This window comes from Sceloporus undulatus, chromosome 1, assembly GCF_019175285.1.
Source record: "Sceloporus undulatus isolate JIND9_A2432 ecotype Alabama chromosome 1, SceUnd_v1.1, whole genome shotgun sequence".
In the NCBI taxonomy this organism is placed as follows: Eukaryota; Metazoa; Chordata; class Lepidosauria; order Squamata; family Phrynosomatidae; genus Sceloporus; species Sceloporus undulatus.
This window is the reverse complement of record NC_056522.1, coordinates 57,122,794-57,141,211: the sequence shown is the minus strand read 5'-3', so window position 1 is coordinate 57,141,211 and position 18,418 is coordinate 57,122,794. Positions and strand designations below refer to the sequence as shown.

At 42.1% G+C, this 18,418-nt stretch overlaps 1 protein-coding gene across 2 annotated transcripts in view; it reads right to left on the bottom strand.

Moving 5' to 3' along the window:
- The window catches only part of XPO5 (exportin 5), a 75,807-nt gene that overhangs the window by 11,185 nt on the left and 46,204 nt on the right, over positions 1 to 18,418 (bottom strand). The window contains exons 19-26 of one of the 2 annotated variants that reach the window (XM_042452212.1): positions 17,981 to 18,080; positions 16,613 to 16,794; positions 8,850 to 8,950; positions 7,387 to 7,483; positions 5,737 to 5,873; positions 4,014 to 4,111; positions 3,444 to 3,490; positions 2,478 to 2,572 (exon numbers count right to left, since the gene is read on the bottom strand). In XM_042452212.1, the coding sequence (XP_042308146.1) occupies positions 2,478 to 2,572; positions 3,444 to 3,490; positions 4,014 to 4,111; positions 5,737 to 5,873; positions 7,387 to 7,483; positions 8,850 to 8,950; positions 16,613 to 16,794; positions 17,981 to 18,080 (857 nt within the window). Of the gene's footprint in view, positions 1 to 2,477; positions 2,576 to 3,443; positions 3,491 to 4,013; positions 4,112 to 5,736; positions 5,874 to 7,386; positions 7,484 to 8,849; positions 8,951 to 16,612; positions 16,795 to 17,980; positions 18,081 to 18,418 lie in introns of both variants that reach the window. The other variant, XM_042452205.1, reaches the window with a different exon arrangement.

Genomic DNA, 18,418 nt, shown 5'->3' with positions numbered 1-18,418 from the left:
AGATCACCTAATCTTATTATTTCACGTAAATAGGTTAAATCCTTTTTTTAAAAAAAATTCACTGTATTTTCTGTTCCTTCACATTACACTTAGGCCTTGGTATCCGCAAGGGATCAGTTCCGGACCCCACCGTGGATACGAAAAAATGCAGGCTCTCAAATCCTGCTGTCCCTATTGGCAATGTGATGTGTGTGCCGCCAATGAGGACAATGGGGTTTGCCATCCACAAAGGCCTAAATCTGCTGGTGGCAAGCCCCTGGATATCGAGGCTCCACTGTACATTGCTGAACTTCCTGATCTTCCATTAAGTTCAGTCCTTTGTGTGGCCTTCAGTATTTGTGCTCCCCTATGTCTGACTCTGCCTTTGCTGCCCTACAGAAGTAGCTTGAGTAGGCACGTCCTTAAACATTTTCATTAAGTAGTCCATAAACTCCCATGGCATGCTCTGTAAAAGCACCTGCTGTGCATCTTCAGTGTGAGCCTGCTGAGTATCCTCTCTGTCTTGGTCATGCACCATATCCCAAGCTGCTACAGAAGATACCGAGCATACCCGTACAGAGGAGCTCTATTCTGAAGCAGCCCCTCCCATCACTTCTGAATCCTGTTTTGCAAGATGACAGGTGGAACCAACCTTTAGAGTTTTGGCTGCTACTGTTACCGTTTTTTTCTGACCTGATATTCTGTTTTTGACTCAAGTTTTGGCTTATCTTTGTTTGTCTTTTTGCTTTCTAATTATCACAGGCTGTGCCTCTTTAGCCTTGGATTTCTGCTTTTTAACTTTCTCTGCAGCGACTCTCTTGCATGCCAGCTCTACTTGATGTAATAAATATCATCTCCTCCTCAGAGACGGGATGGCAGCCAACTGAGGGGCATTTTTTCTCATTTTTTCTTGTCCCCTTATAAACTGTTCTGCCATCAAGGGGATTTTGTCTTGATACTTACTGTTTGTTTTCCCTTGCAATACCGTCTTTATGTCTATATTTCTATTCTCCATTTTTATCCTAACAAAGCTGCAATCTCCTTACTATTTCCTTTTATATTTGACAGTGAAGGGCAAACATGTCTGGTTGGTATGGCAGGATCATAAAAACTGACAGAGAAAGAAGGGGCTTAATGTTTATAAGTGAGCTGTTACAGCTGGTACACAAGGGAATAACCCAATCAATGGATTGTTCCTCCATGATAACCCATGAATGATGTTCACATTTGTGCAAAACAGTTTCAAATGGTATATTATTATTCCTTCTAAGACAACTCGAGAACCATCAGGATGGCAAGGTTCAGATCTGAAACATGTTGGAAACTGTAGAAACTGAGGATATTGCTCGTTTATGTGGTTAGGGCTCAGAAACCAGGTGGTAAAGACCAAGATCACATTTTGACAACACTGGCAGTTATTTAGGCCTATGGTTTTCTAACAATGTACTCTTTGAGAAGTCGTTCAATTTGTCAGCTAAGGAATCTCCATGTATCTGTTGCAGAATTTCAGAGGTCCCTGAACTGCATTTTACACATGTGCTTATATCTCAATGGCTGCCTCCAAGATTGTCTGGCCTTGCATTCTCCATATGTGCATGGAGAATGTGCTACAGAACATAGGCCCGTTACAGACGGGCTAAAAAGTACGCGCAGAGCATGTACTAGGGTTAAGAGGGGGCGGTGCTTCCGCACCGTCCTAACCCTAGCGCGCGCTCCGTGCGCACAAAATGGTGGCGGCCGTTCCACACGGCCGCCGCCATCAATACGTGACGACTGCGCCGCCTCCAAATGAGGCGGCGCGGTTGTGACGTATTGGGGTCGAGGCAGGGCGCCTAGGGCGCCCTTTCCGCGACCCCGGAAGGAGCTCCGTTTCGGAGCTCCTTCCTGGTTTGGTCCGCTGGGCGCAGCCTTCAGACAGCTGGCGCCCAGCAGACCAAAGGAGAAAGGGGCCAAACGGCCCCTTTCTCCTTCTCCCCGCCGTGGCGGGGTGTCCTTGGGGCTTGAAGCCCCAAGGACACCCCTTTCCAGGCTGCGGGGAAGGGGCCTTTTGCCGCCTCCCCACAGCCTGGAAAGTGGCGGATTGGGGCCTCAGCGGCTGCCGCTCTGGCCACTGAGGCCCCGATCCGGCAGGGAAAGGTGCGCCTACAAGCCGCCCCTAAGGGGCGGTCTGTAACGCGCCAAACTCCACACTCTTTTATTATGAGACATTTGGGGAATCTTATCTGCCATTGACAATCTGCTTATCTCTGAAATCATAAGCTTCTGACAAACACTACCTGAAATTAATTTAGGTGGCATTTATACCTAAAGTTATCCTAATAATTTGGGCACTATGATAGAAAATATTTCTGAAACATGAAAAACAAGGTTAAAAGCACCAAAAGTATAGTTATGCCCCACAAAGCACTATGATCCTACAGTGTCAGTATTAGCATCATCCTAGTGACATTTCTATCCAGGGACACACAGATGATCCAAAGGTTTTCATGCCAACTCACCAATCAAATCCATGACTTCTCGGGTGAGCAGCCTAACCAACTGCTCCTCCAACATCTCTTGGGACTCTGGGTTGTCCTCTGCTGTGTCCTCATCACTGCTGATTAATATGGAGATAAATTTAAGCATACTGTACCAGTGTATATCTAAGAAGCACATGATGCTAAATGGAAAGAGGTAATGTCAGTAGTAGTTTGATCTGTGCAGTAATTTTCAGCCTGTTCTGAATAGGACTGCAGTGTTCAGGATCAATACTGTACCAAAATATAGTTGCTAGGCTGTTGACTGGGACCAAATAAGACAACAGTTGGCTTCTGGCCTTTTTCAAGAACAATTCAATGTGTTGCTCCTAATCTTTGAAGACCTGAACGACTTGCAATCCTAGTAGCTAAAACTCTTCTAGAACAAGGCCACACAGCCTGAAAACCCCACAAAAAAGCTAAAAGGACTACTTGCACTCAAATTAATCTGCCTGACAGTTAAGATAGTTTCTTAAGGCTCTTCTTTCATCAAATGTCCCTGCCTACAGAAATTAGGTAGGACATGACTGGGGAAAGGACCTTTTAGACTGTGGCACTGTTTCTGGAATGCTCTCCTCAAGAAGGTGGCTTAATGTCTTACTTCTTGAGTACCAGGTGAAAGCGTTTTAATTTGCCTCTTTTATCCTGGATGGGTAACCCCCTAGAAAGTGTTACTGTGTTGCTGATGCTGCTTCAGAACTTCATGAGTTTCTTCATATAGGAGGTAATGGGCAAACAGCAAGTTGAAGTTTATAACACCTTGCATTTTCATGTATACAGTACTATACTTGTTTTATTTGCTGAGATTCAGTTGTGGGGGAAAGGTGCAAGATAAATTATTACCAAACAACAACAACAGAACAGCTGTTGCTGCTATTACTATTACTATAACAAATAATAGTACAGCAGCAGCAGTCCCCTTCATCTTGTTTAAGCCATCATACTTACCAAAGCAAACTTCTCTGGCTGATAACCTGCCATTTCTGGGACAGCCTCTGAAAGAAAGAAAAACAGCAGCAGCATCATAACATAGATGAAATTATAAATTATAAAGAGGGTGTACCAATTCTGTCTAAATAGGAACAGATGTAAGGAGGTGATATGGCATAGTTCCTTCACTCCATCACGTTATGTGAAGGGTTTGCAGGTTCCTTCTGCTGGCTGCATCATGAATGATTCGGCAGGACTATGAAGGTCTTTACCAATTAAGTACACCTGGCGTATGAAGATACTAGTCACTGAGTACACTTATTTCCTTTCTTTCCTTCACACACATGCTTCAGGGTCATAAGTTTTGCAAACTACAGTATATACAAAATATAGTGGCCAATCTGTAGCAGAGGGATCCTTACCAGGAAATGTTTAGGCATGTCCATAGCAAGTTTACTGCTTTTAACTCAAGATGAATGATTTGGTAAAAAATAAATAAAATCCTGGCTTAATTGTTCTGTTATCTTGACAGTTAATGATAGAGATCTTTCAGCCTCCCTTCCACCACCACCCTCTCAATTTTTTTACCATTTGTAAGTAGGTGAAGAGTGGTCCAAGTATAGGACAGATAAGAGACTCATAGTGTTCAGATGGACAGGAGAGGACCAAGGGTTTCACAAATATACCTGTGTGGAACTAGTTAAAGAAATTACACAGCACATATCAGCCTCACCATTTCCTCATTGCAAATCATTAAATCAACCAGCCAAAAGGTGTAACTCTTTATGTTTGGCACACAGTGCTCCTTTAATAGTTTCTTTTAAAAAGCCAGCAGAGCAACTTGACTACCAGAAATTTCAGAGCAGGGGACATACAAGCAACTGTAGAAACAATGTTTTCAACTTCTCTCTCTCTCTCCCCCATGCTAGCTCCTAAATCTAAGTTTTGTCCTCATAACACCACTGTTACAGGCAAAATTCACAAGGCCAGAAATCTAATCTGGACAGAAAATGTGTTGATTGTAATCCAAGCCTTCTCTGAAGATCTCAAAGTCTGGGAACATTATAATAATAATAATAATAATAATAATACAGTAATAATAATAATAATAATTGTTTATACTCTTCAGCCAAAAGGCTATCAGAGCGGCTTAGGGAGAATAGGGCCACTGAGATAATCTTTTAAACTGGAAGATGCTCTGCAGTAGAAGGAAGTGTGTGTTCACTTCTCAATTTATGCAAAGAAGAACTGCTATGGTGGATCAGGCATTATAGATCACATAAGGAAGGGGTAGGCAACCTTTTTGAGCCGGGGGCCGGGTTGCTTTCCCTCAGACAACTAGGGGGCCGAAGCCAAAAAATAAATAATTAAATGATTTTTTAAAAATTTAAATAAAGAAATAAACTGGGACAAATGTAGGACAAAATTTTCAAATGTTGGACACTTTTTTTAAAAAAGTGGAGGACACGCGAAAAAAATTGCTGATTTTTTAAAAAAATGTTAATATAAATGCATGTTTCTGAGGCTTCTATAGACAATTGCCCCTGCGCACAAGAGGCCAAAGGCCCCGGCAGCAATTGGTGGCAGAACCGGGCTGGGGCCGGTCCCAAGGCTTTGCCGGGCCGCATCTGGAACGCGGGCCGCAGGCTGCCTACCCCTGACATAAGGCATTATAGATCACATCCAGCACTTTGAAGGATTGAGCTTTTCCCACTGAGATTGCTGTGAAATGCTAGCAGAAATATTTGTTCCTTACTCTCTCTTGTAACTCTGAAAATGATACTTTCCTCTTATTTCTCTGAGTAGTCCATAATTCATGATATACATTGTCAGTTACAAAAGTATCTGTGGCCCTGGACAGACGGGCCCTTTAGCACGTCCTGGTGACATACTAGGGTTGCCTCAGGGTGCCGTTTCCAGATGCCCCGCAACCATAGCATGTCACCAGGACGTCATCGCTGCACAGCACTGTATATACGGCGTGCGTAGCAATGACATCACTGCTGCATGGGGTCCAGATGGACCCACACAGCAGTGATATGCTCGCGTCGCCGCAGGCAGTTTGTGGTGGCGCTAAAAGGAACTGCTTTTTAGCACTCCTTTGCTTTCCGCGTAGCTGCGCCATGCAATTTGGTTGCTGGGACATGGCTACACGGGAAAGAGGCGGCTCCCGGCCGCCTCTTTCTGGTGGTCTGTACCCCGCCTGTGTTAACCAGACACTCTCCTTGTTTCTTTGATTGATAAGGCACTGTGAGAAAGCCAAAACAATTTTAGAAGAATCACCTACCAGTAAATAGTAGACAAAGGATACGAAGCATAGGACGCAGTCTGTAGTCAGGAATATTGTCAAGATTGACAAAGGCAGAGTTGAGTAGCAGAGCTGCTAGACCCTCAACACTGTAAAAATCTTGCTGCATTGATGAGCCAGCACTCCCCAGAATATGGAAACTGCAATTCAAAATGCATAGTCTAGACCAGTGGTTCTCAACCTGTGGGTCGTGATACCTTTGGGGTCGAATGACCCTTTCACAGGGTCACCTTAGACCATCGGAAAACACATATTTCCATTGGTCTTAGGAACTGAGACAATGCTCCTTTTATAGTTGGGGTTCACCATAACATGAGGAACTGTATTAAAGGGTCGCGGCATTAGGAAGGTTGAGAACTACTGGTCTAGACTGAACAAATTAAACAATTCATATGAAAGCTGGCAGATATTCTGCTGTAGAGGAATGAGTGTGTTCACTTCTTATTTTAAGCAAAGAAGAACTGCTATGTTGGATCAGACCAAGTCCACCCAGCTTAGTCATCTGTCTCCAACAATTAGTCAAATATCTCTGAAAGTTGACAAGCATGATATGACACTATAAGCTATCTCACATTTGTCCTCAGTATTTCATAACTGTTTATACTGCCTCTGTACATGAAGATGCACAGCACAGCTTTGGTCTTTGAGATGGAGGAGCCCCAGGTATCATTGTTGCTGCCGCCAAGAGACCAGTCTCGAGCTTCGGGAGAGGGTTGGTGGCAACAGTGACCATCATTGGTTCTCCTTCTTTCTGAACATGAAGGGCTTTGGGAGGAGGGTGAGGGCAATGATGGCTGCTCTGTGCACATTCATACAGAAGCCTAAGGAATCAAGAGGGGGCTGGTGGCAGTGATTGTATTCACAGTTTTCCCACTTTCATGGGGGTCTTGCACCCCCCCACCCTCATGAATGTAGAGGGTCGACTGTATGAACTAAATATAAATAATCAGAATAGCCTGGCTGGACCAAATGAAGGGCCTTTCTAGTTTAGGATCCCATTCCTATAGTGGACAACTAGATACATATGAGAATAGCATAATATATGAGGTTAATAGCATCCTCTCATTTTTTATTCCCATTAGCAAGCATACGAAGGTATGCTACTTCTAGTACTAGAAGACAAAATATAGCTATAATGACTTCACGGCCTATTAGTCTTTCATGAATTTATCAAACTGCAATTAAAGCCACCCAGGTAGGTGGCCATCAGCACATTTTACAAAAGCAAATGTATCCACTCTGAAGAAGTATTTCCTCTTGCCAGCAAGGTATGTTTTTTCCCTCTTTGAATTATAACCTACAAACAGGAATTTGTTATTTCATCTCACCACTGAGAAGCAACTAATTCTAAATATATACCCATTGTATATACACACATTAATGGCAGCAACTTGAATATATTTTTAAAACATCAGAACGCCTGATCAAGGAAGAATTTAGAACTGACATCTCTTCAAGCTTAGCTAATGCAGCAGGCTTTCATGAAAAAGAATCCCACTACTCCAAGACTGTAGTAGTGAAAGGATATGAAAACTGATTCTCTGTTAATTTCTCTGTTTTTTGCATATCCCGGGAGTTTTTTTTAAATGTCTCCTGGCTATTAGGGTAGCTGCAGTGTATTGTAATTATATGGGAAATCACTGAAATTCTTACCAGTTGTCATACAGGGTACAGAAAAAACCCTGCATCCTTTCCACCACTGTTTTGTAAACAGGAGAGTCATAAAGTTCTAGCAGAGGCTGAGGAAGGCCTAAGAAGAAGAAATGCTATCAGTGAAGAGACTCACTTCTGGAGGCAAACAATCAGTTAATAGGTGAGCCAGTCATTACTGGGAATCTTATAATGAAACTGTTTGGATACGTCCATGGACCACAAAAAACAAATAGCCACTCAGGATAGTCTGATTTACATCATACTCTTCCAACCTGGTGTCCTCCTGAGACTAGAACTGCCGACCTATAGTAATGTTGGTTGAGCTATCTGGAGGCTGAATTCCACAATATCTGGAAGGCACTAGGTAGGAGAAAACCGTCCTAGACCAGTGCTATCCAAAGCTGGTCCTTGATCCAGTGGCTGCTGGTCTGTGGCAAATTTGCAAGAACCTGTGTGAATATCAAGATATGACACACACATGGTCCCAGTACTTGGCACACTGGAGAAAACAACAATAATAACACCTGTGAGTCTGTGACTTGAGATAAGACAGTATGAGAAGCTCTATCCTGGAACACAGATACTGCTATTTTTAAAAGCTAAAAGGCAGGAGAGGGGGGGAAAGTGCTGTTAGTGGGGGGAAAGTGAGTAGGACTGAAGAACTAGAGATCCTTCAACTGTGGCCAGATACCACTTTCCATCAGTTCTACAAGGCTGGCCAATTATGAAAAATTGCAGGAGTAATGATTCCTCAGCATACAGAGGTCCTCAGGTTCTTCAGCCCTGCTTAAGTGTATAGTACTGTTCCAGGGTCTGGCAATAATTGGGAGGTTAAAAATTCCATTGGCCCCTGAAGGGACTTTGGAGGGTTGCACCACTCATTAAAAAAAAAAAAATTGCCCTCAAATGCTCCGGGGGCACGTCTTCACATTTTTGGCCCTCTCTGAGCTTTCCCCCCAACGTTTCCTGTTAGAACAAAGTTTTTTCTGGGACCTAAAACTGACTAGCTGAGCCCCAAAATCCTTATTCCTGATGCATTTTATACAGCTCAGGTGCTGAAGGATGTGGATGATCTTTCCTACTAAGTTATTTTACTAACAGACAAGGCTGAGCTGGAGTACTAATCAGAAAGTTGAGCTAACTATGATTACATGAGGGAGGTTTAGCTGATATTTCTGAAAGAGATCACCCTTGTAAGATGCTTGGGGTGGAATCATTAAAGGAAAAAGAAGCAGCAAACATCTCCATCGAACTCATCTTGACTTCCAGTGCCTCAATTGTGGGCAGTAACTGTACAGAAGAACAGGTATTAAAGAGTTGATCAAAGCTTGGACAAATTTGTTCTCCTCTGACATGAATAACATAAATGCATATTCTTGTCAGTTATTAAAAGGTTGCATCAACTGTAAAGATTAAAACATCACATGATTGCTAAAGTAATATGAATAGAAATGAGTACTTACCTAAAATGGCATTCTTTTCCACTTCCAGCATGTCTAAGGCTTTTGCAAAGTTTTCTCCCAATTTAGCCACTATCTCTGGTGTATACAGGTTGTTGTGAGTCCTGGAAGATAACATGGTATATTTCACAGTCAAAAGCTGTACCAACCAGCCACGTGGCAGTGGGAAACCACCTTCAGCTTGTGAACAGCTCCTGTATCTGAGGAGGAGGAAGGTGAGACCAAGCACTTGTGCATGGGATCCCCCTTCCTGACCAAGAAAAACACTAATTCCTTGGGGATTTGGAGAAGACTCCACTCTGTGTAGAGGGTATCAGCTGCTCTGCACAACAGTTACCCTCTGTTCACCTCATCTCAGCCCTCTGGAATGCTGGCTGCAGTGACCTGACTCCCACTGCTCCTTTAAGGATGGGTCATAGTCCCTAGAATGGCAGGTGGCACTGGATGAATGCAGCAGCTTATTCATATGCCCACATGCTTTATGCAGCTGTGTGTCACAGAGATGCCCCCTTGCAAAGGAGAACATCTCTGCACTGACCACACCATGCTGCAAGGGAGGGACCTCCATTCAGCCAAGGGTGACTCCTCTCTTGCCATCCAGGCTAAACAAGGTTCTCTTACCAGCTAGATGTATCATCTGAGTGGGGGGAAGGGTCTCTGTCTCACCTACCTCTCTCCTTTGAGACCTCAGACCTCCACTCAGGGCTTCGGCAACTGCATACAGCACAAATTCTGTCACCAAGCAGCTCAACAGCCTTCGCCAAAACTGCCACTGTACCTGCTGCTAGAAGTGATCAAGGGTAACTCAGTGTCTCCCCCTAGAGCAGCGTCTCCCCACAGTATGAGGGTGCAGGGGGAACAAAAGACTAGGATGCTGGGTGGTGGGGGCAGGCCTTTCAATTGCTCGCCAGAGTCTCAGCTTTCATATTAAGAAGTCTCTAGACTTGTGAAGAAAACCTTCAAGAACGTGACCAAAGTGCAACCAATGCAGCGATGTCTGCCTGAGCTTGCAGAGAGCCTGGAAGAATAGCTCTGAGGTGTGAACTGCCCATTCATGTCAAAAGGTGCTAACAGAGGCTGCAAGAAAGGAGAAGCATCATATTATGAAGACAGAGTAACTACTTCTTTTGGCTAAGCCTTTAAGCACCTTATTAGGGGCTTTATAGTATTATCATTTCTATCACCCCCAAAAAAACCCTTAACTATTGGAAGTACAGGAAAATGCTCCCCTAAAGATCACATACATCCCAATATGCCAAGCAGAACCCCTTTCAGAAAGCCAAATGGCATTTACTGAATTGGTTTTTCCTGTTTTAAAACAGCTTCTCCTTGTAGAGTTTTAACAAGTACTATTTCTCTTTGGAAGTCTACTGCTTTAGCTAAGATGGCTTTTGAGCTAGATTTAAGATAGAGTATGGTATCTAAATTAGAGTAATTACATCAATAATAGAAGGGGTGGCATGGGATGCATGGTTAATGCTATAATCTTATTTTTCTACACTATTATATGTCCAGCTCAGAGCTGAGACAGCTATCAGGAGAACCACAATGATACATGCTAGTCAAGGAGAGATTTGGTCACTTTCATCTCTGTGCGGTGTATACTGAAGAGTATGGGAATATCTGTGCTCAGTATTCTTATAATGGGATTGAATAAAATTCAGTAAGGTGAGTTTTTTGCAACATATCTTGGAATCAGAATTGTACTAGGAGATGGGAAGCATATGCATTATCCACTAGGATAATGCTGCTGCTCCATATGTCAAGAAATAAATCTTTTAGCCCTACTATCAACCCTTAATTCTGACCAGAATTTTAGAACAGGAAATAGTGATTAACACATTAAAAGTCATTTGACAGTCAACACACTAGGCACAGAAAAGAAGTCTCAAGCAAGAAGTACCACATTATAGTGCCCCGATGTCTTCTCTTGATTTCTGATAGTATTGAGTCAGCTATTTATTCCGACAGCTATTTATTGACTACTAGAAAACAATAGAAGTCTTTCAGAATATAACAACATTGTATTGGCTTATTTCTCTTCCTCTCATGAAGCAGGGCTACTGCACCATTCCATGCCAGTGACATCTTATTATTTCATCCATACTTCATGGTCCTTTTATTTGCTACTGCTCTTGGGAACACCCATTAGATTTGTAACAGTAATTTAACATGTAATAAAAGCCTAAATACACTAAAGGCACCAGATCCTCTCTGATCTTAGAAGCTCTGGTTAGTACTTGGATGGGAGACTACCAACAAATAGTAATAATTATAAGGAAACTGTCAACACTAGTCTATAGAGCATTTCTCAAGGCCACATGTATATACAGTTTTTGAAACAGAATGAAAATACAAATTGCACAAAGAAATAAAGTTGCCTGGAAGTCATGACTTTATCTCTTCTGCAGCAGCTTATTCAAGGTGCCATCAGCAGTTCCCCAAACCTGTTACCTGTTTACGGTACCTTAAAAAGTATTTTTCTCTCACATCCCCACCCACTGTCACAGGCTGCTCTTTCAGCACATTCTCAACATTAACAGGGGAGCATTAAGGAAAAGGAAATAGTTTCTATAGGCTGCAGAGCAACTAGACCAGGGGTAGGCAACCTGCGGCCCGCGGGCCGGATGCAGCCCGGCGTGGCCTTGGGACTGGCCCCAGCCCGGTCCTGCCGCCGATTGCCGCCGGGGCCTTTGGCGTCTCACGCGAGGAGCATGGTGGGGCAATTGTCTATAGAAGCCTCAGAAACATGCATTTATCTTAACATTTTTAAAAAATCAGCAAATTTTTTCGTGTGTCCTCCATTTTTTATTTAAAAAGTGCCCTCCATTTGAAAATTTTGTCCTACATTTGTCCCAGTTTATTTATTTATTTAATTTTTTAAAAATTATTTTAATTATTTATTTTTTGGCTTCGGCCCCCCAGTTGTCTGAGGGACAGCAACCCGGCCCCCAGCTCAAAAGGGTTGCCTACCCCTGAACTAGACAGTCTTGTTTTGCCATTCAGGGTGATTGGTTCTATTACAGCATACAGAGATCACAGACGCAGGAGGTGATAATGAGTAAGCAGAAAGGGTATCACAAATGCACAAAAGGAACCATTATTCTGGGTCAGAATCTTCTAAGGAAATAAAACCGCAACAAAAGAAAAGCAGAGAAGTGGTTACAGAAACATGAAGTCTAGAGTATATGTAGGCCCCTCATTGGACTCCAAAGGGCCACAATCTGTTGCCAAACAATTTTTTAAAAAAAATCAAAATATTACTCTCCACCCTGCTTCCTCTATGGGACATGGGATCATTTTGCCATGTTTTAAACTCTCCACCCCCAGATGCTTTAGTCTCAGGACAGACTTTTGTTTTGTGAAAAAAAAATACTAAAACTGCTACATATGGAGGAAGAGGAAAAACAACCAAACTGTTCCCTACTTCTGTTCTTCTAAGTATTTTTCTTGCAAGGGCCCCTAGGGGCCTCAAAATAGTCTTGGGGGCACATGTGGCCCAAGTGCCACTGTTTTCTCATCCTGTACTAAAGGATAAGGTATGTATTCTAAGTACACAAGGCAACAGAACATACTAGATACATCCACAATGATGCAAATAAGCAGCCTGCTAGATAATTAGACCAAAACCAAAGTTGGATTCCTTACATAAAAAAGCTTTCAAAGGTCTAAACTAATTAAAAGAAGACTATATACAATTAAATGGTCATGTTCCCAAAGACACAGCAAAGAAAGCTTTACACATATAACTTACCTTCGTGCAGACTTTTAGCTGTATCCACAGCTTCATCTGTCACACAGAGCACAAGGTACCATGCAAGAAACTCAAAGAAGAACAAGTGCAACCATTTACTTGACATTCTGATCACCCTTCTGCAGTCTTAGATGGCAGCCATGTACTGTGGCCAAACACTACCTATTTGCATCCACTCAGGATCAAATGGTCACAATACAAATTCTTTAGAATTTTAATAGATTGGTATTGTGCAATTAAAAAGAAAGAACGTACATAATTCAGGTGAGCAGCACTTAATAGTTTTATTGTAGCATATACACTCAGCTGGTGTGCACTTGCCAAAGGATGAACTGGGAGAGTGAAAATGTACCACTTAAAAATACAACAAGAAAGAGAATCAATTTGGAATGTTTCCCCATGTAAACCACCACCACCACCACCATCACTTTGCATGGAAGAATACCATATGGCAGCTTTCCTCACTGCTAACCATCTATTATCCCCTCTGTTATAAGCCGCCCAGATTCCCAGTGATTGGGCGGCATAGAAATCAATATTATTATTATTATTATTATTACTTTTATCCTCCCAACAATCCTGAAAGATAGGTCAGGCTGAGACCTTGTGACTGGCCCAAATCCACACTCTGAGTTTCATGGCTCAGTAGGGATTTGAACCTGGATCTTCCAAGATACAATCCAACTACTGAACTACTACTACAATGCAAGATGTAATCTACCACCTAGTATCAAGTGATACAATCCATTTTATCACCTCTGATTTGCTCACCTTGATCTGTATAATATTCAGGCAGAGCTATAGACTCTTACACACTGAGACCAAAAAACTTGAAATAAGAAAAATCACCACTTTTGATGAGCTGAGGCTAATTTAACTACAGTTGGTCCTCCACATTTGTGGGCTTGACTTTTGACTTTTTGATTATTCACAGATTATCTGATGCAGCCTCTAATGATTTCTTGCATTCTACTAAGCCAACCCTCTCTGCCAAAATTCCCTGATTTCTTCCATAATATATTAATAACTCCCTCCTTTGTTGTCTTTGTTGCTTGTTCATCTCTGTTCAACTGATAACCTGAGCATCTATGCTTTGGTCTACAGCCAGAAAGATTAACTCACCCTCTCCTACATGGGAAATATTAATGTGAGAGTACAAGAGGAAGAAACCCCCCCCCCATCATCTAAAAAAGTTTTTCTTAGATTGACAACTCTCACAGTCCCTCAATCACCCCATGAGAGGCATTTAGCTGCTCTAATTAGGAAGCAACCAACTGGCTGGCATCTAATCTACTTACATTATTTGCTTTTACAGAAGAGCTCCACTGTCTAACAAGTAATATCAAGGGAGCCATCTCAAACTGTGACCAATTAATTATTTATAAAATGCATTTGTAAAATCACTGCCCCCCCTTTCAGCCACTGAAAGAGTTTAAATCACATATCACTAGCCTGATGACCTCCAGATATTTTAGACGAGTGCTTCTTAAGCTACCTGGTGTGGGAGACCACTGGCGTTTCCCTCCAGTATGCCAGAGGCTGGTGTTATATTTTTTTCCAGTGCCTACAATTGATCTTTTTTTCTTTCCTAGAAAGTTGCTAGAAAGTCACACAGAACTCTAAGTGGGCCTAACCAATGATCAGAGATTTACCTTTTGCCTGAAAACCATAAATACTGGAGGCTTCTAAGTGAATTTCTATTATTCCATTCTATGGGTACACATCCCTTACTTAGCATTGCTGTTTCATGCCTGGCGGATGATACTGAGACAAACAAGAATACTCTGTGAATACCCTACTAAGCATAACCTGTTACTTATGGGTCTCCCCACTTCTATCTAAAAGCTCTCTAACTCCATCTCCATCTTTAGTCAGAAAACAATATGCATTCCACTACAACTCAGATGGATCATCTAACATTTTCCTGTCTAAGAATGCCCATCTCCCAGATGTTCCTAGGTATCAGAAGACAGTCACATGGCAATAATACCAATGAGAACCATTTTGACTGGAGTTGCAGATCAACATTTTTTTTAGAGGACTACATGCTCCCCACCTCAGCTTTTGATGATAATGTGATATACAGTACAATCATATAGAATCATAGAGTTGGAAGAGCCCGTAAGGGCCATCCAGTCCAACATCTGCCATGCAGGAAATCTCAATCAAAGTATCCCCGACAGATGGCCATTCAGTCTCTGTTTAAAGCCCTCTAAGGAAGGAGACTCCACTACACGCCAAGGGAGTGTGTTCCACTGTCAAACAGCCCTTACTGTCAGGAAGTTCCTCCTAATGTTGAGGTGGAATCTCTTTTCCTGTAGCTTGCATCCATTGCTCCGGGTCCTGTTCTCTGGAGCAGCAGAAAACAAGCTTGTTCCCTCCTCAATATGACATCCCTTCAACTATTTAAACAGGGCTATCATATCACCTCTTAATCTTCTCTTCTCCAGGCTAAACATCCCCAGCTCCCTAAGTCGTTCCTCATAGGGCATGGTTTCCAGACCCTTCACCATTTTAGTCGCCCTCCTTTGGACACTCTCCAGTTTCTCAACATCCTTTTTAAATTGTGGTGCCCAGAACTGGACACAATATTCCAGGTGGGGCCTGACCAGATCAGAACAGAGTGATACTATTACTTCCCTTGAACTAGACACTATACTTCTATTGATACAGCCTATAATCGCACTGGACTTGTTAGCTGCCACTTCGCACTGTTGACTCATGTTCAACTTGTGGTCTACTTGGACTCCCAGATCCCTTTCACATGTAATCTCGTTCAGCCAGGTGTCACCCATCCTATATCTGTTCATTTCATTTTCCCACCCTAAGTGCAGTACCTTGCATTTCTCCGTGTTGACATTCATTTTGTTAGCTTTGGCTCAGCTTTCTAGTCTATTCAGGTCATTCTGAATTTTAATCCTGTCCTCTGGGGTGTTAGTTACTCCTCCTAATTTGGTGTCATCTGCAAATTTGATAAGTATACCCCCAATTCTGTCATCCAAGTCATTGATAAAGATGTTGAATAGCACTGGGCCCAGGACAGACCCCTGTGGGACCCCACTGGTTACTTCTCTCTAGGATGAAAAGGAGCCATTGTTGAGCATCCTTTGGGTTCGGCCAGTCAACCAATTACAAATCCATGTTTAACAGTTACGTTGTCTAGCCCATATTTCATTAGCTTGTTTGCAAGAATGTCATGGGGAACCCTGTCAAAAGCCTTACTGAAATCAAGATACACTATATCCACAACATTCCCTTCATCTACCAAGCTGGTAATTGTATCAAAAAAAGAGATTAGATTTGTCTGGCATGACTTCTTTCTCTGAAACCTGTGTTGACTTTTTGTGATCATGCCATTGTTTTCTAGATATTCACATACTCTCTGTTTAATGATCTGCTCTAGAATCTTTCCTGGTATAGATGTCAGACTAACTGGATGATAATTGTTGGGATCCTCTTTTTTCCCTTTTTGAAGATGGTAATGTTTGCCCTCCTCCAGTCTGTTGGGACTTCTCCTGTTCTCCAGGAGCTCTCAAAGATTATTGCCAATGACTCCGATATTACAACTTCATCAGTGAAGGTAAGATCTCAATTTGATCATTTCCCCCCCAAAGGTGCATAAGAAACACACACCGATGTTACCAATAAACTGAATTTCAGAAGACTCATTCTGAAGCTTAGCACGTGAAAGAAGCTTCCATTCTGACTTAAAGAGAAGGGATAGAATGCACAATACCAAAGAGCAAAAGCAGCTTGACAAAAGTTGAAAGTGGAGGAAAACATGCTACAAAAGGCTTGGTTTAATTTGTTTAGCAAACCTTGGAGATACCTGTCAGAACTCAAATGCAGAAAAGGCAGGGTAAAACTGAGAATTCCTTCCCCTTTATCTACATCATAATGCTGTTGTGTGAAAAGTGCTTTAGCTTATCCTTTCACTAGCTTTAAAGGTGAAATATGCTTTTCAGAGTTCCACTATACATGTTATTTTTACTAATATGCTACATTGACCCACCTTATAAGAGCAAGCAAGTTGTCGAAAAATTTCAGGACCTGCACAGAGCAAGGGTTACGGTAGATTGGATTTCCATTAGACATGTACCCAACCACAAATCCTCCAGCCTTTGCCTCTTCCAAGGAAGCGGGCCAACAAGCACGTTTTACAACTCCCAGAATAGTATATACACAAAAACTTATCTGCAGGGAAACAAACAAACAAAAAAATCATAGAAGGAATTGTTTTTAGACTTTTCACTGTAAAAACAGAAACATGTTTCCCTTAAAACACACCAAAATAATTTTAAGATACTATTTCCCTCTACTGTGATTAATTATTTTGTGACAGATCCCCTTCCTCAGACTGGCCCCACAGTTCCAACCCTTGGGATTCTGCCACTCAGCCTGCCCTTCTTCCCCTCTTAATCTCTTCTTGGATTTGGCCTCAGGGTGATTCTTTCACTGTGGACCTGTGGCTGTATTGCTCTAGTGGGTTGGTATTGGTATACATAGTCTGACTCTTTATCAGGCTTGACAGAGAAAGCCAATGGCCATTTTAAAACAACAACAAGTATAGGTTTACTGGAGCACAGTAAGACAAGACATGAACATTTGAATATTCTATTCTTTTATGTTACCAGATTCATTTTTCCCTCCTGACTGGATATTCTCTCTCTTTTCAATACAAACTCTGACAGAATCCACAACCTCTCTCTCTCTCAACTCCAAGCCCTGTCTCTGTGTCATCTTCTTCCTGTGTGGCTTCTCTTGGAGACCAAACTCTGTTTTGTTACAATTATTTTAACCCACAATCTGAATGAACAATTTTGTTCTCTTATGTTTTGTTGTACTCTTGTACCCCTTTATAGCCCCTCCTGAGCTATGACTGGCTGCCCTCAAGCCATGTTTACCTACCATATCATTCACAATGGTGATCTGGAAAATACACATTAACCCATACATCCATAATCATGCATGTTGAACATGTTATGCCTATTTTATCATGTATATAAATGGGAAACTTCACCATACCTGAAAATGGATATGGCTTTCCCACCTGGCATTGAAATCCATATAACAAAATTGATATATATAAAACATTCAGAACAGAGCCCCCATGTATGGTACTTTTTATTCTAGTTTCCTTCAGGCATCTTAATTCTCAAATATCCCATCGCTCTAGAAGATGTTTCAAAGATTCTTGTTTTTCCCCCCAGAATGCAATGATATAGGAAACTGTTCCTATACAAACCACAACAAAACTATTACTACAAACACACCAAGGCAGAAGTCATACCTTTGTGCAATAACATAATTATTGAATCTGTACAAGAGTACAACAAAACATAAGATGACAAAATTGTTCACTCAGACTGTTACTACTTACTCTAGAACGGTTCAGGCCACAGGGATCTTCTGTGACTGGATGAGTAATTCTGTTATCAGCACCAACATAACGGATAAAATCTTCAGAATTCATCAAGACTCTGCAGAATAAGACAGAAATGTCTTGAGTCAGGAAGATGCCTATGTACAGGCACAAATACGTACATTGACTCACCTTCGTGAGATGTTGGTTTTCAGCGATAGAAGGCGGGAACATCCTGTGAACGGGTTGGCTTTCCTTCTCTCGCTCTGTCAGGCAGGATATGCTAAAAGAAATTGCCTGTTGGCCACCGCTAGAGGGAGCCAACCCCCTTTGGAAGCCTCAGTTGATAGAATAGCTTGGTGAACTACAGTGGTGCCTCGGGTTACGAAATTAATTCGTTCCGTGGCACCGTTCGTAACCCGAAAAGCCTTCGTAAGCCGAATTGCCATAGGCGCT